Source organism: Callionymus lyra, chromosome 12, assembly GCF_982586985.1.
Source record: "Callionymus lyra chromosome 12, fCalLyr1.hap1.1, whole genome shotgun sequence".
Lineage (NCBI taxonomy): Eukaryota > Metazoa > Chordata > Actinopteri > Syngnathiformes > Callionymidae > Callionymus > Callionymus lyra.
This window is the reverse complement of record NC_141829.1, coordinates 17,240,321-17,266,253: the sequence shown is the minus strand read 5'-3', so window position 1 is coordinate 17,266,253 and position 25,933 is coordinate 17,240,321. Positions and strand designations below refer to the sequence as shown.

The window sequence follows — 25,933 nt, the reverse complement described above, 5'->3', positions numbered from 1 at the left end:
ATCAATAATTTCCGATTCCCTATCGGTGATTACATGACTCTGTGAAAGTCTGTTGCTGACCACTGAATCGTAAAGAGAGTGACCAATAAGGAAGTGGCCTAAAATACAAGCTCTTTCTACCCCCCCTCAACACCTCCCCCTACCCACCCAACACTGCTCTGTGATTGACAGACAACATGTGTGCCGGGGGCTGGGGTGGGAGGTCTGAGGTGTCAATCTCCAGCTGATTCCCTTAAAAAGCCATAAGTGCAGCCGGCCTGGTTCTATTCTGGGACCCTGGACCAGCTGAGTCCTGCATGCGGCTCTGGTCCACATACATGAGAAACTTGATAAGAAGTTTTCACAACCACCATGTTATAAACACAAATTGACCCACACCCCACTCCCCAATACCACTTTAGCCCAGACCATAACTGCAGAGAACAGGCCTCAGTGTGGTGTGTCAATACATGTGTGGACCCGGGACCAGAACTTGAAGTACCAAGTGGGCGAGGTGCTGTTCGGTGACTTACTTGTGTCCACAAGCGTAGGACCTGGTGGGACTGAGCCCCGCTGTGGGTCAGCTGCGTCCTCAGTATCCAGAAAAGGGGATCCAGAAAAGTCCAGAGTGAACAGGAGCCTCCGAGTTTTTTCCCCGCTCAACACTCCTGCACCTGAGGCGAGGCAGGAAGGCTCCAACTGCTCAGGAGGGCCCTACCGGTGCCAGGGGCCTTTATACCAGGGGGTTCTGGCCACCGTCCCCGCTCGCTGAGGATTGGTCCGTTGGCTGGGGGGGTAGCGTTGTGGGTGGCGCTTGTGGGAGTGACCCTTACAAAACTGCGATTGATCTTAGCTGATACATCTTCAAGTCTTATGACATTTTCAGACCCACACTTATGAAAAGATCTCAACCAGAATAAAAAATGCCAAAAGAGAAAATGGCTCACTGACTGTTCCTGTCAATCACACTGCATGTGTTATAACACGCAGCCAGCTGTTGAAACTTCAGCTCACTTAGAATCTTCAAAGAAGCACATGTTGTCAACTTGAAAGTTGACTCTTGAGTTTTAAAATTCTTCTTTTTTTTTTTTTATTTGACTGTAAAACAACACAAACACAGTACTGGTACACAAGCAGCAAATGTTGTTCCCCCTGTTGTTACCTTGAGACTGACAGTAAATCAGAATGAGTGGAGTCCACCTGGGTGCAGCGGTGGGGGTCCAGGTCCTGCCTGAATGATGCCTGTTGATCACTTAGGTCATATGTGTCAAACTCAAGGCCCGCGGGCCAAATGTGGCCCGCCATGTGATTTTATGTGGCCCGCCTGCCTTACCTTGACCAATGAGCAAAAAAAAAAAAAAAAAAAAGTTGTCTGAAAAACCAATCCCACAACAGACAAAATGGTTTTACTTCTTTTATTCGCGCTGCTTGCGTTCCCTTCTCTGACTCTGCCTCGGTCAGGTTTTCACAAGCGCACGCACGCAATCCATGGCGCAGCAGCGCTGTGGCGGTGCGCTACAGGGTCGGGTTCTCATTGCCCAGCCTGTTGTAATGAAAGCGGGGGGCGATGGGCCATACAGTCTGTCTGTCTCTCTGTCTGTCTGTCTGTCTCGAATCAACAACATCACCCGAGATTGTCATCCACGCTACGTGTTTTCATGAGCGCCGCTGCTTTGGGAAATCCGGCCGTGAGCCTTTGAGGTGAGCAGCACGCGCTCTCATCGCGGCACGCACACGTCGATTGTCAAAGAGTACAATCTACGCCGGCATTTTGACACCAAACACGGAGCTAAGTATGCCACATTTACTTATTTTCATAACATGACCAATGGATGGTGGAGAGGGATCCACTTGGTGTGTTCAGGCATCTACTCATCAACAAGAATCGACACAGCCAATATATAAGCTGGGGAACCTAAAAACGTGACCAATAACTGGTTGTGAACTGAGACTTTCTTTCTTGTTGGGACATATAATGACTCACCAATCTGATTTTCCTGCAATTGATTAATTTTTTCTCTGCTTGAGATGACAAGTGTGATGACACATGTGCATCAACAGGAAAAGTTGCTTGTCAGACTTATTTCAGTTGCAACTTGTTAGTCTTGAGCTGTAAGTTTTGACTTATTTTTATGTGTAGCAATGTATTTAGTACCACATGCAAGGCGTGCAGCCATTTTTATTTTATTGTAAAATGCTAACATGTTGTTAGCAGCTCACAATTGTTGGTTTTACAGTAGTTATGCCCCCTCTCAAGTAATACATTCAAAGTCATTTAACATTAAGGAGTAGTTACATTTATTTTACATTAGCTTACATTTAGTTACATTTATAAGTTACATCTGGCCCTTTGAGGGAAGCCATTATGATGAGGTGGCCCCTGGTGAAAACCAGTTCGACACCCCTGACTTAGGTGGTAAGTTTGAATTTTGATTCATAATGAAGAAATAAAACAAATCAAATTAAGACTATAACAGGTTTTTTTTAAAGACTTTCACATTACGAAAACACAAAGGAACAGCAGATATGTTTCAACCTCAGACATAAAAATAAAAATGACAATAATAACTTCACTTTAATACATTTAAAGTGATGTTATTATTGTCTCTTTTTCTTTTGCTACACCCCCTAAAGGACAATAATGACCCGATTTGAAAACATTCATTACAAAAGGTTCAATGTTTTCATTTTGCAATTTGATGTTGAATTGTAATTTGATTGTACATTTACAAAGGGATACAAACTGTTACAGGGTGGTAAATCTGAGAAAGTATAGCATTCAGTTTAAAATATTTTTAACTGCATTGTTTGACTTTCTATCACGCGTGTATGACAAGTTAACCACTATCTAACTAGCAAAAGGAGAAAATCACCCAAATTGTGTGGTGAAAAACTTTTACATTTTAGAGGTTTAGAGTAAGAAGTTTGAATCAATATGATAATTATATTGATATATAATCTTAAAATACAATATTAACAATGAAACAGTATGTTTTCTCAGCACTTTATAAACTGTTATTTTAAACACATGTCTACTAATCACTATTTTTTATATGAAGATGTGATTTTATTATGTTAGGTTTCCAATGGGCTTGTAATAAGTTAGTTGAGTGTGAAAAAAGAAAAGGAAAGGACCGCAGCACTTAAGGTTCCTGAGAGCACAGTGGCCTCCATAATCCTTAAATGGAAGAAGTTTGGGACGAGCAGAACTCTTCCTAGACCTGGCCATCCAGCCAAAACTGAGCAATCCTGGGAGAAGAGCCTAAGAGGTAAAGAAGAACCCAAAGATCACTGTGGCTGAGCTCTAGAGATGCAGTGGGGAGACGGGAGAAAGTTCCCAAAAAGTCACCACAGCCCTCCACCAATCGGGGCTATATGGCAGAGTGGCCCCGACGGATGAAACCCTGCATAGAGTTTCCCAAAGAACACATGGGACTCCCAGACTATGAGAAACAAGATTCTCTGGTTTGATGAGACCAAGATTGAACTCTTTGGCCTCAACCTCCAAGAGGTATGTGTGGAGAGAACCAGGCACTGCTCATCACCTGCCCTCATGTGGAACGATCTTCCTCTCTCTTTGCACTTGATGGAATCTACTGAGTCTTTCAAGAAACATCTTAAGACGTTTTTATTCGTGCAGGCTTTTGTTTTCTGGAACTCCTGTGTTGTTCTCAGTGTAATCTTGACCTTTAAAGTATATACTTTATTGAATATTGTTTTGATTGTTTAAGCGCTTTGTGACCCTGGTCTGGAAAAAATACATATATAAAATATATAAATACAAATGACTTACTTACTTACTAACTGTACTATCCTGCAGCTGTTTTTCAGCTGCAGGGACAGGACGACTGGTTGCAATTGAAGGAAAGATGAATGCGGCCAAGTACAGAGATATCCTGGAAGAATACTTTTTCCATAGTGCTCAGGACCTCAGACTGGGCCAAAGGTTCACCTTCCAACAAGACGATGACCCTAAGCACACACTAAAATAACAAAGGAGTGGCTTCTGAACAACTGTGACCATTCTTGAATGGCCCAGCCAGAGTCGTGACCTAAACCCAATCGTGCATCTCTGGAGAGACCTGAAAATGGCTGTCCATCTAGTTCACCATCCAACCTCACAGAACTGGAGAGGTTCTTCAAAAAAGAATGGCAGAGGATCCCCAAATACATAAAGTTAAAAACGTTTCCCATCAATCCCAAGAAGACTCATGTCTGTACTAGCTCAAAAAGGTGCTTCTACTGAATACTGAGGAAGGGGTCTGCATACTTAAGAGCATGTGATATTTCAGTTTTCCTTTTTTTGACAAATCTGCATAAATTTCTTCATTTCTGTTTTTTTTGTCAAGACGGGTTGCTGAGTGTACATTAAAGAGGAAAAAATAAACTTAAATGATTTTCAGCGAATGGCTGCAATGAAACAATGAGTGAAAAATCGAAAGGGTCTGATTACTTTCCGTACCCACTGTACAAAAAAACTTTTATTGCTTAAAGTCAGGGGTCCACAAACTTTTTCCTGTGAGGGCCACGTATCTTTTCCCTTCTCTAATGGGGGCCTAGGGTCAGTTTGTAAAACAAACAAAAAAGGGACGATCGCAGGGGTGCATAAACATAAAGATATATTGTTTTCCACAAAGCCGAGGTTCTTCACCGTAAAAAAAATCAGGAAATTAAAAACATTATTTGTGAAATAAACAATATCCAAAAAAGATAGTTCTCCAAGACATCAAAATTTAAGCCTTAATATTTTGATGTCTTTTAAACCAGAGATCAGAAAAATGTGGCTAGGTGTAGAATATAACAAAAAAAAACAACGTAATTCTCTCTTCATTTTTTATTTAGCTACTCTATAAAATAATTTACCTTTAAAAAAATATTTAGGTTCTATGTTTTTGTCATCCATATTATATATATATATATATATATATATATATATATATATATATATATATATATATATATATATATATATATATTTTTAATCCAGTTGTCCAGGGGGCCGGGTCAAAGGTGGAGGGCCTTAGTATTTAGGTGTTGTAGCCGAGTAACTAATGAAAATAACATACTTTAAGGCATAGAACGTTTTTACATTTATCTTAGAAATAAAGAAAATGTTCACCTTTTCCATTAGAGACCCATTTGCTTCAACTATTTTTTTTGTCAGCCACATAACATAATACCCAATAAAATATACACAACTAATTTTAGCTCATACAGTAATGTACACAAATAATCACATAATATAGTATTATAACAAAATGTACTATTAAATACTAAATATATAAAAAAAGAAACTGTTTTTCTTACCGTTTTGACGCTTTTTCTTTTTAAGCTTAACAACATTTCCTAAATGTCGAAGCGCGACTGCGACATTGCAGTTTTCGACAGCTCGGTTCTGGCCTCCAAACACTTCCAATACTATCCAACTCCAGGCAGAACCGACGACATTTCGGGTCCAGAAAGTTCCTAAACCGCTTCTCTCGTCCATTGCATCTCTCTCCTCAAAAACTCCCGGTGTTGACGTTCACCCGCACTACGTCACTCACTACCTGCCCATCAAACGTCATCGATAAATTAAACGGTATTTTTTCATTTCATTGATTGTAGAATATTTTTTATTGTCAATGAAAAATTATTTCATCAAAATAATTCACTTACACTTAATATTAAATATATATGTATTTTTTTTAACCAATTTTCTTTAAAGTCGTCAAGTCAATATAAACAAGCGCCTTCACAGGAACTTGACCTTTAAAAATAAGAAGCTTCCACAGGAAACATAACACAGGTTATGTGTATGAGCCTAAGTATTGTAAGTAAGTAAGTAAGTTAGTAATTTTTATTTGTATAGTGCTTTTCCAGACCAGGGTCACAAAGCGCTTAAACAATCAAAAGAATATTCGATAAAGTTTATACTTTAAAAATCAAGATAAAACTGATAACACAACAGGAGTTCCAGAAAATCAAGGAAAAGCCTGAACAAATAAAAAACGTCTTAAGATGTTTCTTAAAGGAGTCAGTAGATCCATCAAGAGCAGAGAGAGAGGAAGATCGTTCCAAAGCTTAGGAGCAACAGCCTGAAAGGATTTCTCTCCTCTGGTCCTGAACATGTGTGGAACCATCAGTTGATTCTGATCCACAGACCTCAGAGCCCGAGCTGGGGTGTAAGGCTGGATCAGATGACTGATGTAAGGAGGAGCCTGACCATGAATAGATCTGAAAGTAAGAACCAGAATTTTAAAGTTGATCCTGAAAGAAACTGGAAGCCAGTGATTGTGTGTGAATTATACAAAGAGCAGGAGACATCATGGTGATCAAGTTTATTTGTGATCAAACTTTTACATGTTGTGTCGATAAAACACACAAGAAGTGACGTGAAAACGTGCACACTTGATTACACTCTCTTTTCTGGCTCTCTTTGGTTCACACAAACCGGAATGTGACAACAACAGGTCTGACACACGGTGCTCGTCAACGTGGCCAACGCGAGTGATACAAGTGTCACAAACACACAACAATAAGTTAAAGAGGAAGTGTTGTTAAGGCTTTGAGTGACTCCATCGAGCTCCGGCTTCACGAGTCGCCTGCTGTTTTGTGTGTTCACCTCCAAGTGTGCGGCAGTTACGGCTTGTTATCGTTGTTTTGTTTTTTTTTGAGCAGCATGTGAAGCAGCTGCAGGAGTGAACCTCCGGATCATCAGCAGAGAACGAACATCTGCTGCTCCTTCTCCTCCTCCTCCTCCTTCATCACTCCTCCTCTTCCTCCTCCTCCTCCTCCTCTTCCTCTTCAGCCATCACCTCCACCAGTAGTTCGGCCGTGCAGGTCGCTTCTCCCAGACTGTTGACTGCTTTCACCGTGTACTTTGCGTCGTCATCTCCAGAGACCTGAGAGTCAGAAAAACCGTTAGCTTAGAGTGTCACAGAAAAGAGCCCTGAAATATAAGATACTTCCAACAAGGAGCTCAAGTCAGATGACTTTATAAAACACGTCAAACAACCAAATCATGACTTGACAACTGTGTTCCCTAGCGGGAAAAACCATGTTCTGGGAATCTAACCAGTTGCATGTGAGTATGTATGGACCATGAAACCAGGTCATTAGGTAAACATGGTCACAGAGCTCAAGCAATCAAACCCTAAAAAACCGAAACAACAAAGTTGTTTTTCTAGTTGTTGACGGAGCTAATGTAAGGTAAAGGTAAGGTAAAACTTTATTGATCCCTCAGGAGGTCTCCTTCTGGAAATTGTTTTTTTCCAATAGCCACAGAAAATACAGCAATTTTTCTTAAAAAATAAAAAATAAATCAAAATAAAATAAGAACAAGAACATAAAGAGAAATAACAAGATGACACAATCTAAGTCTAAAGATAAAGATAAAGAACATAGATCAAAGAAAAATAACAAAGACAAAGGATACAAAGACTAACATAGAACAGAACATCCAGATACTTTTACTCCACTCCTGCCCCCAAACTCTGTACAATTTAATAGCCCGAGGAATGAATGAGTCCTTGAGTCTATTTGTTTTGCACCTGGGTAGGAGCATTCGTGCACTCATTCTGCTTCTCTCATGCTGATGTGTTAGAAGCACCCGGGGTTGAACCTTCAAAAACTTTGTGGATCCAGATAACTTATGCAACTACAGATCACTTTTAAGTCAGCTAGTAAACATAGTGAAAACATGCAGTTGAAATATACCGGTGAAAATATGCTAAAGAATGACACTCTTAAGTGCATCTTGGCAGGATGTGCGTCTTAGCCGGATGTGTGTGTCATCTGACCTCAGAAATGACCAGGCTGCAATTGCCGTCTTCTTCGTAGTCGATCTGAAAATGTCGGGTCTCCTTGATGGGCTGCTCATCCTTGTACCAGACCACCTCGGGATCAGGGAAGCCTGTGGAGGCAACGCGGTCAGAAAAAAAGTGTTCACTTCTTCAGTCGCTCCTTGACCTCACCCTCAATCTTGCAGTCGAAGCGGGCTGCGCTGCCCTCCACCACCTCCACGTCCTGGATGACGGCGCTGAAGGTCGGCGCACTCTCGCTCCGCTTCTCCATCTCTAGACACTCGAGGAAGCTGTTGTCCTCTGACGAAGAAGATATGAGTTACCATCAAAGCAGTGAGCAATCTGACGGAGCTTCTCACCTTCGGTCGGAGAGCCTTTCTTGGCACTGACGCCAGCCATCATGGCCATGGAAGACAGTCTCCCGATCGCTCGCACAGCATGGCCCGTTTTCTGTAGAGCAGAGTCAGAAATCATGAAGGACATCGTCATTTTGACTCCTGCGATCACCTCATCATCCTCCTTGTAGTAGTAGTAGTAGTAGAAGAAGTAGTAGTAGTGGTTGTAGTAATAGTAGTAGTAGTAGTAGTGGTTGTAGTAGTAGTAGTAGTAGTAGTAGTAGTAGAAGAAGTAAAAGTAGAATAAGTAGAACTAGTAGTAGTAATGGTAGTAGTAGTAGAAGTAGTGGTAGTAGTAGTAGTAGTAGTAGTAGTAGTAGTAGTAATGGTTGTAGTAGAAGAAGTATAACTAGTAGTAGTAGTAGTAGTAGTAGTAGTAGAAGAAGTAGTAGTAGTAGTGGTTTTAGTAGCAGTAGTAGTAGAAATAGTAGTAGCAGCAGCAGTAGTAGTAGTAGTAGTAGTAGTAGTAGTAGTAGTAGTGAAAGACATAGTAGGTATAGTAGTAGTAGAATAAGTCAAATTAGTAGAAGTAGTATTGGTTGTAGTATAGGTAGTATTAGTACTAGTGGTAGTAAATAGGAAGTAATAGCAAATAAGTATTAGAAGTAGAAGTACTAGAAGAATAAGTAGTAGAAGTATTAGAGCTAGTAGTAGTAGTAGTAGTAGATGTTGTGATAGTAGAGGAAGTTAAAGTTATTCTCTTAACTAGTGTTTTTGAACTATAGTGTCTTAGGATAAATGTTTTATTTGACAATTTCAATAAATTGAATTGAAAATTGAATAGTAGTAGATGTAGTACTAGTAGTATAAGTAGTAATATTAAAAGTAAAGTAGCAGTAGTAGAATAAGTAGTTAGGTAATACAATTAGTACCACTGGTATACAGTAAGTAGTAGAAGTAGAAGTAGTAGTAATAGTAGTAGTAAAATTAGTAGTAGTAGTAGCAGTAGTATACAGTAAGTAGTAGCAGAAAAAGTAGAAGTAGTAGTAGTAGTAGTAGTAGTAGTAATAGCAGTAGTAAGTAAGTAAGTAAGTAAGTAAAATTTGTAGGGCCATTTCTAGACCAAGGTCACAAAGCGCTTAAACAATTAAAACAATTGTAATAGTTTGAGTAGTAGTAGTAAAACTATAGGTAGAAGTAGGAGCAGAAAGTAGTGGTAGAAGTAGTAGTAGGAGTAGTGGTAAGAGTAGTAGTAGTACCTGCCACTTCCTCCTCAAAATGTACTTCTTCATTCTCTCTTTGGAAAGTTTCTTAGTCGTCATCGTGTTTGTGTCCTGATTTAACCAACTGTGCTTGAAACACTGAGGACAAGTCAACCGGGCCCTGGAAACACATCCACAAATATGAGAGTCGATAGCTGCAGTTGTGACTCGAGTCAGGACTCACTTCATGTCCTTCTTCAGCAGGTTGCTGATGAAGTCTTTGGCGTCTTCGGAAATTTCATCAAAAGCTTCGTCCTCAAAGTCCCACGTAGCAGAAGTTACATTAGACAACGTCTCGTTGTCGTTGTCGCCCATGAACGGGGAAAGACCACTGAGTCTAAAAACGAGTCACACACACACACAGTAAAACACATTGAACCTAGGAGACAGAAGAAAGGAGTGGAGGAGAGAGGAGTTAACTCACAGGATGTAGCAGATGACCCCGATGCTCCACAAGTCAGTCGGGTAGCTGATGGACTCATAGTTGATGACCTCTGGAGCAACGAACTCTGGTGTTCCGAAGAGTACCTTCAACGTTCCTGCCGACTCTGAACAGGAAAATCAAATGAGTCAATGGCGAACTTAGACACTGTACTTGTCGTCGATGTTTGGTGTTACCGAGGCGACGGGCCAGTCCAAAGTCAATGAGTTTTATCTTGGTCCCCGTCTTGTTGACACACATGATGTTCTCGGGCTTGAGATCCAGGTGAACCACCCCCTGCTGGTGGATGAAGGCAACACCCTCGATGATCTGCAGCATGTACTTGATGACCTCACGCTCTGTGAAGTCAAAGTCTTCGTCGATGATCCTTTCAAAGAGTTCTCCTCCTGAGATCCTAGACAGGATGGATCAGAGTTTTTTCGGTGAGGCACAGTTCAGGGTAGGTCAGAATTCATTATGTTCCCGACTTCAGCACGGTTCGAAGTTGATCTCGAATCAGAGTTCATCATCAAGAGTCAGAGTTCAGGGTAAGTCAAAGTTCAGCTTGAGTCAGAGTTCAGGGTGAGTCAGAATTCAGCATGAGTCAGAGTTTATCTCGAATAAGAGTTCATCATGAGTGGGAGTTCATCTTGAGTCATAGTTCAGCATGAGTCAGAATTCAGGGTGAGTCAGAGTTCATTATTAGTCTGACTCCAGCTTGGGTCGGAGTTGATCTCGAATCAGAGTTTATCAGGAGTCAGAGTTCATCTCGAGTCAAAGTTTATCATGAGTCAGAGTTCAGGGTGAGTCGGAGTTGATTGCGAATCAGAGTTTATCATGAGTCGGAGTTCATCTCGTGTCAGAGTTCATCATGAGTCAGAATTCGGGGTGAGTCAGAGTTCATTACGAGTCTGACTCGAGCGAGGGTCGGAGTTCATCTCGAGTCAGAGTTTATCTCGAGTCAAAGTTCATCTTGAGTCAAAGTTCATCATGATTCAGAGTTCAGGGTGAGTCAGAATTCAGGGTGAGTCACAGTTCATTATTAGTCTGACTCCAGCTTGGGTCAAAGCTCATCATGAGTCAGAGTTGAGAGTGAAACGAAGTTCATCTTGAGTCAGAGTTCAGAGTGAGTCAGAGTTCATTATGAATGTGACTCCAGCGTGGGTCGTACTTCATCATGAGTTAGAGTTCATCTTGAGTCAAAGTTCATCAAGAGTCAGAGTTCAGGGTGAGTCAGAGTTCATCATGAGTCAGAGTGCGGGGTGAGTTAGAGTTCAGGGTGAATCAGGGTTCAGTTTGAGTCAGAGTACAGGTTGAGTCAGAGGTTAGCTTCAGTCAAAGTTCAGGGTGAGTCAGAGTTCCGGGTGAAACGAAGTTCAAATTGAGTCAAAGTTCATCATGAGTCGGAGTTCGGGGTGAGTTATAGTTCAGGGTGAATCAGGGTTTAGCTTAAGTCAGAGTACAGGTTGAGTCAGAGGCTAGCTTGAGTCAAAGTTCATTGTGAGTCATGTTCAGGATCCCTTAAAAAGGTAAGATGTAGGAGAATGCTGACGCCAGCAGGGGGTGCTCACTCACAGCTCCAGCACCATGACGATGTCAGACTTGGCCTCGAAGGCGTCGATACACTGGACCAGCTTGGGATGATGCAGCAGGTTCATGATGGCGATCTCCTGCCGGACGTTGTCTTTGTCTTTGGCACAGATGGCCTTGATGAACTTCCCCGCCCACACCTTCTTCGTGGCCTTCTCCACCAGACGGAACACCTGCCCGAACTTCCCGCTGCATCAACACAAGTTCAGACAGGAATTAACCCTAAAGTACTGCTATATTTGTGTATTTGTGATACTATTTGGTATTTGTGATACTATTTTGTATATATTTTAACTGTGTAATGTTTTTGATTTTGAAAGTGCTTTGTGACCCTGGTCTAGAAAGGGGCTTTACAAAGAACTATTACTTACTAACTTACTTACTTACTTACTTACTTACATGTAAAATATTGTGTGTCACTGTGTGTGAATGTGAAAGTGTGTCACTGTGTTTGTGTGCATGTGTTCCTGTTTATTTGTGTGCGTGTGTGTGTGTGTGTTTTTTGGTTTGTGTGTGTTTTTCTGTGTGTCTATGTGTGTTCATTTGTGTGCATATCTGTGTTTTCGTCAGTGTCTCTGTGTGTTCAATTTGCGGGGTGTGTGTTCAAGCCTATGCCTGTGTTTGTTTCTTAATTAGTGCCTATGTGCGTTTGTGTTGGTGTGTGTGTGCTTTTCTGGGTGTTTGTGGGTGTTTGTGTTCCTGAATGTCCGTGTGTGTGTGTGTGTGTGTGTGTGTGTTTAGGTGTACGTGACTCTGTGTGTGCACGTGTGTAAGCATTTGTGTGTGCATATGTTATTCAGTGTCTGTTTAAATGTGTGTTTGTGTCTGGGTTTGCGTGGTTGTGCGTGTTCATGAGTGTCTGTGTTTGTTTGTATCTGTGTGCGCATGAGTGCGTGCACGTGTTGGTCTGCGTGTGCTTGTGTGTGCACATTTGTGTGTGATTATGTTCCTACGTTCCGAGTCTCTCTTCGACGTTGTAAAGATCCTTCAGCTTCACGTCGGTGCGGACGGTGACATCTCTGTAGTCTGGCTCCTTTTCTGAGTCTAGGCCAGAAGGTCAGAGGTCAGAGGTCAGAGAGAACAACGTTACAGACATGCTGGACGTGAGAAGAAATTGGTAGTGTCGAAGTAAAGTTTGTAATGGGTCAGTACCGTCATCCTCTTCCTCGGCCTCATCCTGATTCTCTGAAAGAAGAAATGTTGTCACGGTCAAACAATCATTGGGCTTCAAGCTTCGGATCAGTATCAGTGACATACCGTCGTCCACCAGCCCGACCGCCACATCCTCAGATTCTGCGCTTGGTTCGCCAACCCCGTAAATATTTTCTGCACGAACACGGAACTTGTACTGTCGCTCTGGGAGGAGGTTCTGGACACACAGAGGTTCCAGTGAGCAAGTGTGAACGTCTTATGGCTCAGCGGCTGGACTCACCTGGACGCTGAAGGACGTGCTGTTGCAAGACACTAGGTGGCTCCACTGCTTATCCACAGAGTTCCAGATTTCCAGCTGGTACGACTGGACGGCGCTCCCTCCGTCATACGTGGGTCCGTACCAGGACAGCGTCAGGCTGGACCGTCCGACGTCCGAGGCAGCTGGAACCTTCGCTGGCGGGTCCGGTTTGTCTGAGGGAGGAGACCGGTCCAGTATTCACCTCTATTAAGACTCCTCCTCCCAATCCTTTCTTACCCACAATGGTGAGGTTTAGCGCCCCCTGGCGGAGGCCATACTGGTTCCTAAGTTCGATGGTGTAGCAGCCGCAGTGCTCCTGCTGACCACTGCTGATAGTCAGCTTGCTGCTACTTGAGGTGCTTTCTATAGAGATGTCAGCAGAGTCCACAGGGATCTGGACACAAATGTCAGAGGAGTCTTTCATGAGTGGAGTCAGAGCAGGAGAAGTCTTTGGCGGTGGAGGAGTCAGAGAATATGGAGGTGTCGCCGATGTGTGGAGTCAGAGCAGGAGAAGTCTTTGGTGTGTGGAGGAGTCAGAGAATATGGAGGTGTCGTTGATGTGTGGAGTCAGAGCAGGAGAAGTCTTTGGTGTGTGGAGGAGTCAGAGAATATGGAGGTGTCGTTGATGTGTGGAGTCAGAGCAGGAGAAGTCTTTGGTGTGTGGTGGAGTCAGAGAATATGGAGGTGTCGCCGATGTGTGGAGTCAGAGCAGGAGAAGTCTTTGGTGTGTGGAGGAGTCAGAGAATATGGAGGTGTCGTTGATGTGTGGAGTCAGAGCAGGAGAAGTCTTTGGTGTGTGGAGGAGTCAGAGAATATGGAGGTGTCGCCGATGTGTGGAGTCATAGCAGGAGAAGTCTTTGGTGTGTGGAGGAGTCAGAGAATATGGAGGTGTCGTTGATGTGTGGAGTCAGAGCAGGAGAAGTCTTTGGTGTGTGGAGGAGTCAGAGAATATGGAGGTGTCGTTGATGTGTGGAGTCAGAGCAGGAGAAGTCTTTGGTGTGTGGAGGAGTCAGAGAATATGGAGGTGTCGTTGATGTGTGGAATTAGAGCAGGAGAAGTCTTTGGTGTGTGGAGGAGTCAGAGAATATGGAGGTGTCGCCGATGTGTGGAGTCAGAGCAGGAGAAGTCTTTGGTGTGTGGAGGAGTCAGAGAATATGGAGGTGTCGTTGATGTGTGGAATTAGAGCAGGAGAAGTCTTTGGTGTGTGGAGGAGTCAGAGAATATGGAGGTGTCGCCGATGTGTGGAGTCAGAGCAGGAGAAGTCTTTGGTGTGTGGAGGAGTCAGAGAATATGGAGGTGTCGTTGATGTGTGGAGTCAGAGCAGGAGAAGTCTTTGGTGTGTGGAGGAGTCAGAGAATATGGAGGTGTCTTTGATGTGTGGAGTCAGAGCAGGAGAAGTCTTTGGTGTGTGGAGGAGTCAGAGAATATGGAGATGTCGCCGATGTGTGTAGTCAGAGCAGGAGAAGTCTTTGGTGTGTGGAGGAGTCAGAGAATATGGAGTTGTAGTTGATGTGTAGAGTCAGAGAAGGTGGGGTTTTTGATGTGTGGAGGAGTCAAAGCAGGAGTAGTCTTTGTCAGACTCTTTGTCAGAGTCTTTTCGTGTTTAGACTGGAGGAGTCAGAGAAATAGGAGGAGTCTATAATATAGACTATATATAAATGGAGAAGTTGGAGTAGGAGAAGTCTGTTTCTGTTCTGGTGTGTGTTATATTGTATTTGATGCATGGAGGAGTCAGAGCAGGAGGAATCTTTCAGTGTGAAGGAATTAGAGATGGAAGAGAAGCCATTGATGTGTAGAGGAGTCAGGGCAGGAGATGTCGTTTATGTGTGGAGGAGTCAAAGCAGGAGAAGTCGTTGATGCATGGAGGAGTCAGTGCAAGAGGGATTTTTATGTGTGAAGGAATAAGAGATGGAAGAGAAGCCATTGGTGTGTAGAGGAGTCAGGGCAGGAGATGTCGTTTATGTGTGGAGGAGTCAGAGCAGGAGGAGTCGTTGATGCATGGAGGAGTCAGAGCAAGAGGGATTTTTATGTGTGGAGGAGTGAGAGCAGGAGGATTCTTTGATGTGTCAAGGAGTGAGAGGTCTTTAATATGTGGATGAGTCAGAGCAGGGGGGAGTCTTTGATATCGGCAGGAGTCAAAGTCACAGATGTGTGGAAGAGTCAGAGCACAATGAGTCCATGATGTGTGGATCTCACCGGCTTCCTGAACTTGAGCCAGGTGCAGGTGACGGGAGGAGCTCCAGAGAAGCAGCAGAGGATCTCCACCTTCTCTCCTGCCAGGATCTTCATGTCTTCGGGGAACTGCAGGATCTGAGGCGGCAGAGCTGCAGCAGATGAACGTGTGACAACAACCATAAGAAAACTTGTGGAAAAAGACTCAAGAGTCAAGGCAAGCCTGTGTGAGTGTTTGTGAGACCTTGTCTTGGAGGAGTCTTTGAAGTGGGCTTCTTGATTCGGGCTTCACCTGGTTGAGGAGAAGATTGTGGTCAAACACATGTTCTCAGGTGTGTACCCTGACACCTGACGGACCTGGTCATGTGACCTACTGTTCAAGAGGTCAGGTGACACGTATATAAGAGCGAAATAGGCATGGAGGAAGCCAAAAGAATGTGTGTTTGTATGAATGTATTTATGTGCTAGTGTGTGCGTGTCTTTGTGTGTGTGTGTTTGTGTGAAAATCTGTGTGTGTCTGTTCGTGTGTGTGTGTGTGTGTGTGTGTGTGAACCAGTGATCCGGCCTTCAGCTCCTTATTGGGACAAAAAGAAAGAAGCTGCTGCATATTTTGGAAACTCACTCTCAGAGGTCGGAGCTGCTTTCTTGGACTTCTTGTCAGCAGGAGAGTTTTCTGGGGGATCTAGAGACACGCGCACATGCACACACACGCACACACACACACACTGGTTAGAAAAAAAAACATTTATAATTTTGTTCATGTTTTAGCACAAGTCAAGGTCATTCCTGGTGAGTCTGGCAGGTTGATGTTGTGTGTTTATTCTTCGAAGGTTGTGCGTTTGTACATTAAAATGATAACTTTGACTTTAATTAGTTTGTTAGCGTCACTTGATTTTTGTTTGATGCTGAGACTCACCATCGACGAGGACCACACACGAACACTCGTCTTTTCCTGCCGCATTCTCTGCTCGACACCTGTACTGACCCTCGTCCTCCGGCAGAGCTTTGTCGATGCTCAGGGAACACACACCTCCTGGACACACAAACACACACAAGACCTGGATGTTGACCAGTGTCACCACACTTATGGTGGTAGATGATAATGACGACTTCTGCTAGACTCTTGAGTGTTTGTGTTTTCAGTTTTTTCCGCTGTGTGTTACTGTGCGTGTTAATGTGTCAGTTATTGGTGTGTGTGTTAGGGAGTTTGTTTTAGTGTGTGTTAATGTGAGTATGTGTTTCAGTGTGTTACAAGGGTTTCGTCTTGTTTTTTTTGTGTGTGCTAGCGAGTGTGCATCCATTATTTTTTGTTTGTGTTTGTCTGTTGTGTGAGGGTGTGTTCAAGTTTGTGTTATTACGTTTTTGACAGTGTAAATGTGTGTTTTAGGGAGTGACTGTTGTGTGTTTAAGTGTGAGGCATTACGTTTGTGGCAGTATGAGTAGAATGTGTGTGTGTGTGTTTTAGTGTGTGTCAGCTTGTCCGTTTTGTGGTTGTGGTTTTCAGTGTGTGTCATTAGTTTTGTGTGAGTGTGTGTTTTAGTGTGTGTCAGCTTTTAGCTATGTGACATGCTGTCATGTTTATGTGTGATACGTTAAGTCAAAGTAAGTGTGTGTTTGAGTGTGTGTCAGTTGGTGTCTGTCGGTGTGTTGGTTTGTTTGAGTGCGGGTAAGTTAGTGTGAGTCACTGTGTTGTGTGAGGGTCCTTCCAAAATTGTGTGACCTGTTCTCTTCTTGTCTCAGGGAGTGTAGGGTGACCTCTGACCTTTGCAGGAGAGCAGGATGAACTTGGAAGGTTTGATGGTTTTCCCATCCAGCGTCCAGGTGACAGTCACATCATCCGCGGGGTCGGTGAGGCGACATCGCAGCTGCAACGGCTGACCGTCCAGCACGGTGACGTTGGCCATCTTCTCTGTGAACGCCGGCACCTTAGCTCCCCCTGGTCCCCCTGGTCCTCCTGGTCCTCCTGGGCCCGCTGGTCCTCCGTCCACACAGTTCTTGACATCTTTGTCGCTCTGACCATTCTTTCGGACCACACAGCGGTCAGCAGCACCTTTCTTCCCCAGCACACTCCGAAAGTCCACCTGCTGTGACGACGAGGTCTTCCGCTCCTCTTCCATCTTGCCCCTGACGCCTCTGAGGTTGGTCTTCACGTCCATGTGACCGCCGGCTCCTCCAGTTCCCCAAGATGAAGTCCAGCTGCTGTCGACCCTCCAGGAGCTGCAGAGTCCAAAACCTCCTGATGCTGACTGGACTCACACTGGCTCCGCCGAACTCAAGCTCCGCCCTCATCACACACACACCAATACACGCTTATACTCACACACACACACATAACCTTATATTCATACACACACACACACATAACCTTATATTCATACACACAAACGCACTCTTGCAAAAATACACAAAACCTTATAATCATACACACACAGCGACACAGATTCACAGCAACACACACACACAAACATATACACACAGATATGCACTCAGTGTGTAAACATGTTAAACCAGGATCAGGGACAGACTAGAGATGGAGGGAGGAGGCTGGGCTGGAGGGTGGGGGGTGGAGGGTAAGGAGGGAGAGGTGGGGGGGTGGATGGGGGGGTCATCGGTGGGAGAAGATTAACTCTAAACGTTCATGTTACATCACAAGTCACTGGACTGCCCATATAAGGCCAAAGAGTGTGAAGACAGATGTAAACAGTCTCCTGCCGAAGATTCAACATGTTTCAACTGTAGACTTGAGCTGCACGACCAAACCAGCAGTGCGTCGTCTGCTTTGACGCCACGGTTGTCGTGTCCGACCCACGGTTGGTCTTTTGTGTAGATGCACGAGAGAAATAAAAACAAAGTCGTCACATTTGTCTTGGTTTGCGCGAGCGTTGTTGTCGTTTCAGTCCTCCAGAGTGTGTTTGTTGATCAGATTAAAAAAGATTTAGAGAATTCATGGATGTTGGCGAACGGGGGAGGGGCGAGCATGGTCGGTGAGGGTCGTGGACAAAAATTAAAATTCAGTTTGGATGCGAGACAATGGAGAGTCTAGATGGTGAAATGAACCTTAAAATAAAAAGAATAAAACACTACCATGTTCAAACTGACACAAATAGTTACCTGAATCCTTGTCCAAACGTACACGCTTGTTTATTGTTACACACCCATATAGTAAGTAAGTAAGTAAGTAAGTAAGTAGTGTGACACTCTCATTGTAACCCACTTGTTCATCGCTACACACTCTTTCTCGTTACACACCCTTCTGTTGTATATGATCTGCGTTACACAATTGTTAATTGTTACACGCTTGCTCATTGTTACACAGTCTTCTTCGTTCAAGACTTAACAACGTTGTTATAAAGTCATTCATCATGACACTTTTATTCATTGTAAAAATGACTCATTGTTACACACTTGTTAACTGTTACACACTTGTTAAGTGTGACACTCCTATCATTGTATTGTAACGAATTTGTTCATAATGGTCATCATTACCCACTTGTTCATCTTCACACACTCGTTCATCATGGCACTCATTCTGAAGATAATTTATTGTTACGCTCTCAATCATTGTTACACAGTCATTCATTCTGACACTCATTCATTGTAACAAACTTGTTTATTGTTACACACTCGTTCATCATGGCACTTATTTATCGTCACACATTTGGTAACTGTTACGCACTCAATCATTGTTACACAGTCATTCATTCTGACAATCTCAACATTCAAAGTAATTCTTTGCCACATACTCGTGCATCATGGAACTTTCTTCATTGTAAACATTATTCATTGTCAGAGACTTGTTGGTTATTACACAATTGTTCTTTCTGATACTCTCATTCATAGTGACAAACTTGTCTATTGTTACACGCTCGTTCATCATTAGACACTTGTTCGTTACTACACACTCCTTCATTCTGTCTCACTTGTTAGACATTACACACTCATTCATCGTTACATACTCGTTAATACTGTAAACATTATTCATCGTTAATAAAATAACTGTTACACACTTGTTCATTGTTACACAGTCTTCATCATTAAACACTTATTTATTGTAACAATTGTCACACATTTGTCATTCATCTTGACACTTTGGTTCATTGTGAAAATCATTCATCGTTACACACTTCAATGTTACACATTCATTCATTCTGACACACTTGTTCAATACAGTATTGTAGTCGTTCGTTGTGACACTCATCATTGTAACAAAGTCGTTGATTGCTACACACTCTTTCATAGTTGCATCAAATAACTTTTGTTCATTGTAAACATTATTCATCGTCACACACTTGTTACACACTCGTTCATTGTTACTTTGTTGTTCATTGTAAAACTCTCATCATTGTAACACACGTGTTAATAGTTACATACTTATTCATTGTAACAAACTTGTTTATTGTTACACACTCATTCATCATTACACACTAGTTCATTACTCTGCACATTTTCCTTGTTAAACACTCGTTCATCGTGACACCTTTTGTGCTGCACTTATACAACTACTTACTTACTTACCAACATATTCTTTCATTGTTACACTTATTCATCGTTACACAATAGTCCATTGTTCATTTCAGTTATGTGTCACTGGTCAATCAAATTTCACTAAATACCCTGGTTCACACAACAAATGAGAAGTGTCTTCACTGAAACTACACAACAGAAAAAATCAGAACAAGCTAATCTGAGCCCCATTCTCATGAGGCCACACAGGAAATACCAAGCACACACACACACACACACTCCCTACTTTATACACACACTCTTCCTTCATCTTTGCCATTTACACACACACACTCTCTTATGCACACATACGAACACACACTTGTATACATACAAACAAACACACACACGCACTAAGAGACAGCAGAGAATCGAGCCACTTGGTGGTGATGTAGTGACTGACCCTCCTGCAGCACAACAAAGATGACACTCATGTGCTTCAAGAATGTAAGGTGACTATGAAGATAGTCTCCGGCTGAAGGTTATCCTACATTAAAAAGAAAAAGACTTCAAAAAACATATTAAAACAACATCTAAGTGTGTGCCCCCTTGTGGCGCATATGTGATTTTATTTTTTGTGTCCAATCACCATCGATCATCAGGTGACCTCTGCAGCTTTGAACGTTGATTCATGGTGTGCGAGTCTGCAGGTAAAAAAAAAAATCGCACACACAGGCTCAACACACACACAGAGAGGAGGAACCTCGATCACCAAATATGGAGAGGATGAGTGCTGGTCACTGACACACACCCAAACATGCACACACTGTTACACACTCTCACTCCACCACTGAGTTTCCACACATCTATCCACAGAGCAGTGAGTCCACAGCCACACAACATACATGTAAGGGATGACACACATGAACAAGAAAAGGTCACACAAACATTTGAAGACACACAAAAACTGAAGAAAGTAACATAATCAGCTTCAAACTACACACAGATCCAGAAAAGACTGGACCATCTTGGAAAGTCACGTCTGGATAAAATCACATAGGACGGTGCAAACTCTCCATTGATAAAAATCTGCTGTGATACCACGTAATCCAAGTTGATGTTGAGCAACACAAACATCTGACCCTGCACACTAAAACACACACACTGCAGAAAAGTTTTTTTTCTTTTCATTTAAGCCACAAAATCTACATTTTCAGCACTGTTGATGTTCATATAAATCACATACTTACAATAATGCAAAAACACTCACAAACAAGAGGCAAAGAAGCAAAGCACAACACACATACACACTAAAGTTTCACATTTTCAGTTTGAACAGCGCTGTGCTGTGGTCAGCTCCCCTGTCTGTGAACCCGTCTGACTGACCCACACAGACTTCAAATGACACTTGGACTGGAACAAACACACAAATGGAACACAGAAGTGATGGTTTATCTTTAATCTGAGGGCAGAAAGAAGAACATGACCATGCCGGTTAGGACTGGTACACAAGCAGCTGTGACACCTGGTCTGGACTTTCAGAACTTCCCTCAACAGGTGTGACTCATAGGTACAAACACATACTGTCAGACACACTTCTTTGCTGTGTCATCACAAAGCTGTACTGTCTTGAAATAACACTGTTTAATTTGAAACTATTGAATAGATTTGATAGATTGATTTGAAATCACACACACGTCTCTTAGAAAGGTCATCCATCAGGACACAACCTTCACCTCTGCATGAGTCTTCATATGTCTCTTGAGGTTCCCTCGTTCCGTAAACGACTTACCACACAGAGAGCAAAGCACAGGCGTGGCCCCTGTGTGGATCTTCATGTGTCTCTTTAGAGAGTCTGACTTGGGGAAGGAGCGCCCGCACACAGAGCAGCTGTACGGTTTCTCCCCAGTGTGGATTCTCATGTGATTCTTTAGGTTACTGTTCTCCGTGAAACTGCGGCCACATATGGAGCAGCTGACCGGTTTCTCCCCGGTGTGACATCGCATGTGCCTCTTGAGCGTGTCGGACTTGGGGAAACACTTCCCGCACACGGTGCAGCAAAAGGGTTTCTCTCCTGTGTGCGTTCTCATGTGGGCGTTGAGACGGACCTGCTTGGTGAATTTCATTTCGCAGAGTTTGCAGGGAAACAGTTTGTCTCCTGTGTGGAAGTTCAGGTGCTCTTTCAGAGTCTTGTGATGCGAGAAGATCTTGTTGCAGAAGGGACACGAGGACTGTTTCCCCTCGCAGGTCTTCCTGTGCTGCACCAGGCTCAACTTGTACTTATAGATCTTTCCGCACTCCGTGCAGCTCAGCGGTATCCCCGATGGATCGTTTATCCTCTCGCCAGCGGGGCCAGGACGAGACCGGGTCCTGCCGGTCTCCATCCAGTCCTCGCTGTCGTCAGTGTCCGAGTCAGGTGAGAGCGACCCCTGCTGATTGGAGAGGGGAGAAGCCGGACAACTCCTGTGGGTTGACGTGCAGTCGGTGGGCTCCTGAGCGTCATCTTCGATATCTTGGTCACCCTTACTCTTCAGCTTCACTCCGATTATAGCCTCTCCGTCCTCGCGGCACCGGAATTCACCTCTGCTGTATCGCCGCAGATGAATGTTCCATCGATCGTCTGTCCACACACACAAACAAACAAAAACATAAACATGAACCCACCGTCAGAAAGGTGATAGTAAAAGAGGAAAAGGTATGAGAAGGTAAAGGAGCTGAACTGTCCCCACTTCTGTTCTCAAATTGTTCTGAACCTGCTGTTCTGCTCAGGGACTACAAACTAGTTTAGGTTCTCACCTTCAAACGGACCTGTTGGTTCGCCAGAAGAAGAGAACTCAGCTTCTTTCTTTACAACCCAAGGTTCTGTTTCCTGCTGGTCCAGGCCTGAGTGGTCTGTGTGTTTCTCTGAGGACACACAGACCAATAGGCATCACATTAAAATACACACATTCAAGAACAGACCTCATATTGCATTCTATTCCAAATCACAACATTAACATGAAATGACAACATATGCACAAACGTACACATTATTGCATCAGAAACATTTGCCATGAACTCGCAAGAATCATTTCAGAATCAGAATCACAAACTTTAATTTCCAGTGTTCACCACAAGGTGTGTATTTTATGAATGTTACTTTTTCAGAATAATGTACTTATGCTATGAGTTACAACAAAGTTTTTTATTTGAAATAAAATATAATTTCTGTGACCACCAGTGAAAAAAACACTCGGAGAGACATATATTACACAGACGCACGTACACGCACACATTCAAAACAGACTCTTAGAGATGAACACACACAAGCGCACACTTACACACACGCATTCAAAAAGGTCACGCACACAGTTTATTTACCTGATAATCTTTCACACATTTCTTGTCGGTTAAACAGATCTTCTTCTTCTTCTTCTTAGACATTTGCAGGATAAAAAAAAAGAAAAAAATCTGCTTCCGGATCAAACACCGACTTCTGGTTCACTTTCAAAATAAACTCTGTATATTCAGAATAAAAGATAACATTTAGGTGAAGCAGATAAGATGCGTTTTGTCGTCTGCCTGTTTGTGAATGGATATCTTCTACTCAAGTGTTTCGTGTTTGCGTGTTGAAAACAAACGGAAGTGGTCAACAGCTGACTCCTCCTGACAGATAAGTCCGTTGAGTGGCTGTTTGGCGCCACCTACAGGGGAGAGCTCAGAATGGTCCACGAGGAACAACATATATTTAAAGAACGTTTGTGTACATTTCTTTCGATTTTCTTCCATCTAAAATAACACGATTACGACAAATGTGACGTCTCCATGAGAAACGGCGTAGTTCTCCACAAACCCGCATTACTTCACAATATATTATGTTATCAACTTTCTTTTGTTCAAGACAGCAACACACAAGTCTGCTGAACATTGGACTCACAAAAGCCCGTTTTGATGATTGTTCTGGGAATCTGTCACTGTCAAGTGTTAGTCTGTGTTTGTGTGGGCGCGTGTTTCAGCGTGCGTCTGATTGAAGTTATATCCCTATTATTGTTTATTTGTTTCACAATTATTCAGGCAAGAACACCGTTTGACTCACAAATGCATTCACAAACAGTCTCTCTCTTTCCCTCACAATATAAAAACATACACATATCCTTGGTTCCCCCCTGCTGCTTAAGCTCCACAACAACACAACACTGATCAATTATGATTTTTTTTTAAAATTATTATTAAGAGAGGAAAACATGTTAAATTCTCTGGTAAGTTGACTTAAACATCACAAAACTTCAAACCAGTCTCTCAAGGTTGCAGCTGGAGTGCTCAGACTGATGGAGAAAAAAGACGTATAATCATTAATCCCATGAACATGAAACATCTGAGAACTGGCAGAACAACAATTAGGAAATTAGGGCCACAGCCATGTCCCTTGTGTCTCACACAAGAACTGATGCAGGATCCTTATCCAGCCGACACCCGTTTGGGTAAAAACTAAGGCAGAATCGGGACGTTGTTTCTCGGTTGACCGGCTGGGTTGTGTCTTGAAAGCAGTAACAGACTGTTCCAACCCTCTTGGCTGCATCCGACATTTGATCTGTGACTGTTCAAAAACCTCCAAATACTAAATATAATGCCAATTATCAAACCGACCCGTTTACTGACGTTAAACAGTGCAGCCTCCTGGATTCCCCTCTGTGTGGCTTCTCATGTGTCTGTTCAAAGTTTCTCTCCGACTGTAGTATTTTCTACACACTGAGCAGCCAAACGGTTTTTCACCAGAGTGCGATTTCAAGTGTCTTTCCAGAGTCTCTCTCCTACTGTAACACTTTTGACACAAAGAGCAGGTGAAAGGTTTCTCTCCGGTGTGACCTCTCATGTGGACATTTAGAGTTCTGCTCTGACTGAAACCCCTCCCGCAAACTGAGCAGCTGAAAAGTTTCTCCCCAGTGTGACCTCTCATGTGCCTGCCAAGAGTTTCCTTTCTGCAGAAACACTTACCACACACGCTGCAGTTAAAAGGCTTCTCCCCCGTATGTCTCCTCAGGTGAGCCTGCAGACTTCCCCTCTTACAGAAGGTCTTTCCGCACTGGGAGCAGTTAAATGGTTTCTCTCCAGTGTGAGACCGCATGTGGTCCTGTAAGACTCCTCTGTGACTAAAACTCTTTCCACATACAGAGCACCTAAATGGTTTCTCTCCAGTGTGACTTCGCATGTGGATACTCAACGTTCCATTCTGACTGAAACATCGTCCACACACTGAGCAGCAAAATGGTTTCTCCCCTGTGTGGGTCCTCATGTGCCTCCTAAGGTTGCTCTTGTCTGTGAAACTCTGGCCACACACAGAGCAGCAGACTGGTGGTTTTTCTCTGCTGCAATGGCTTCTGTGGCGGCGCAGGCGGTCCTGGTGATTGAATCTCTTCCCACAATCCGAGCAGGAAAGTGTGTTTTCCTCCAAAAGCTTCTCACACTCCAGACTGGACCAGGCCTCATCGGCCTCCTGCCAGTCGTCGCTGTCATCTGTGTCAGAGTCAGAATCCTGATGCCCCTGGTGGTTCGGATTGGATCCCGGATTGTTGTCCAAGACGGCTTCCTTTTTCACCTGCAGAGTGCTGCTCATGGTTTCCTCTCCTTGATGAAGGAGAGTTGACAAAGCGTCATCTTCGTCTTCCTCACTCTTTACAATGACGATGGAGAAGCTGGTGACATCATCATCATCCTCCTCTTCCTCTTTGATATGAGGAGGTTCCGTCTCTACAAAGTGAGTAAGTAAGTAAAGGTTATTTGTAAAGCGCCTTTCTAGACCAAGGTCACAAAGCGCTTTAACAATTAAAAACAATACCAGTTAAAACGATATACTATAAAAGGCCAAACCACTTAAGACAAACACAGGAGCCTGCATAAATATGAATGTCTTAAGATGTTTCTTGAAGGAGTCAGTAGATCAATCAAACACAGAGGGAGAGGAAGATCGTTCCAAAGCTTAGGAGCAACAGCCTGGAAGGATTTCTCTCCTCTGGTCCTGAACCGTGTACAGGAACCAGCAGTAGATTATGATCCATAGACCTCAGAGCCAGAGCTGGGGTGTAAGGCTGGATCAGAATCTACTGATGCAAGTTAAGCCTGACCATGAATAGATCTGAACATGTAATTCAGTCGGCACACACATACTCTTGTTCTGTCGAGATAATATTCCACTTTTATTTGAATATTATGTCCACATTCGGACCTGCTTCATAAGTTTTGTCGCTAAGTTTAGCGTTCGCCGCTATAACAACCCAACGATGGTCGTGTCGCTCTCACCAGTCACTGTCGCTGAATCGCTCGCAGACATCATCGAGATCCCTACATCGTGTGCACGTAGAGAACAACCATGTCGGCCAGAATGATAAACTGAATCGTCTCTCGGTGGGTTCTGGCTGTATAGTTCGCTTCTGCGCATGAACGGGCCGTCGCGCAGCTGATGACGTCACCACAGGGTCCCTCAGTTCACCGAGACTCTTGTTTTAACATTTGGTGCTGAA

At 43.4% G+C, this 25,933-nt stretch overlaps 3 protein-coding genes across 3 annotated transcripts in view; all 3 read right to left on the bottom strand.

The window, feature by feature from the left end:
• ttn.1 (titin, tandem duplicate 1) overlaps nucleotides 1–673 on the bottom strand; it is a 111,814-nt gene extending 111,141 nt beyond the window's left edge. Inside the window, exon 1 of the mRNA XM_087804614.1 lies at nucleotides 513–673. The gene's annotated coding sequence lies outside the window, so the exon portion shown is untranslated. The remainder of the gene's footprint in view (nucleotides 1–512) is intronic.
• Nucleotides 674–6,284: 5,611 nt separating this feature from the next.
• On the bottom strand, nucleotides 6,285–17,262 carry mylkb (myosin light chain kinase b). The gene is made up of 19 exons (XM_087804528.1): nucleotides 16,756–17,262; nucleotides 15,910–16,026; nucleotides 15,616–15,675; nucleotides 15,238–15,285; nucleotides 15,018–15,145; nucleotides 13,059–13,215; nucleotides 12,804–12,994; nucleotides 12,629–12,740; nucleotides 12,524–12,556; nucleotides 12,325–12,415; nucleotides 11,357–11,560; nucleotides 9,979–10,196; nucleotides 9,785–9,908; nucleotides 9,545–9,697; nucleotides 9,358–9,481; nucleotides 8,123–8,213; nucleotides 7,935–8,063; nucleotides 7,761–7,873; nucleotides 6,285–6,863 (listed from the first exon to the last, which is right to left on the bottom strand). The coding sequence occupies exons 1-19, from the start codon at nucleotides 17,147–17,149 to the stop codon at nucleotides 6,726–6,728; spliced, it is 2,625 nt and encodes an 874-aa protein (XP_087660654.1). The 5' UTR covers nucleotides 17,150–17,262; the 3' UTR covers nucleotides 6,285–6,725.
• Nucleotides 17,263–20,880: 3,618 nt separating this feature from the next.
• On the bottom strand, nucleotides 20,881–25,836 carry LOC148068481 (uncharacterized). The gene is made up of 6 exons (XM_087804613.1): nucleotides 25,713–25,836; nucleotides 24,087–25,163; nucleotides 23,057–23,119; nucleotides 22,797–22,850; nucleotides 22,233–22,340; nucleotides 20,881–22,056 (listed from the first exon to the last, which is right to left on the bottom strand). The coding sequence occupies exons 1-6, from the start codon at nucleotides 25,744–25,746 to the stop codon at nucleotides 21,155–21,157; spliced, it is 2,238 nt and encodes a 745-aa protein (XP_087660739.1). The 5' UTR covers nucleotides 25,747–25,836; the 3' UTR covers nucleotides 20,881–21,154.
• Nucleotides 25,837–25,933: the final 97 nt, after the last annotated feature.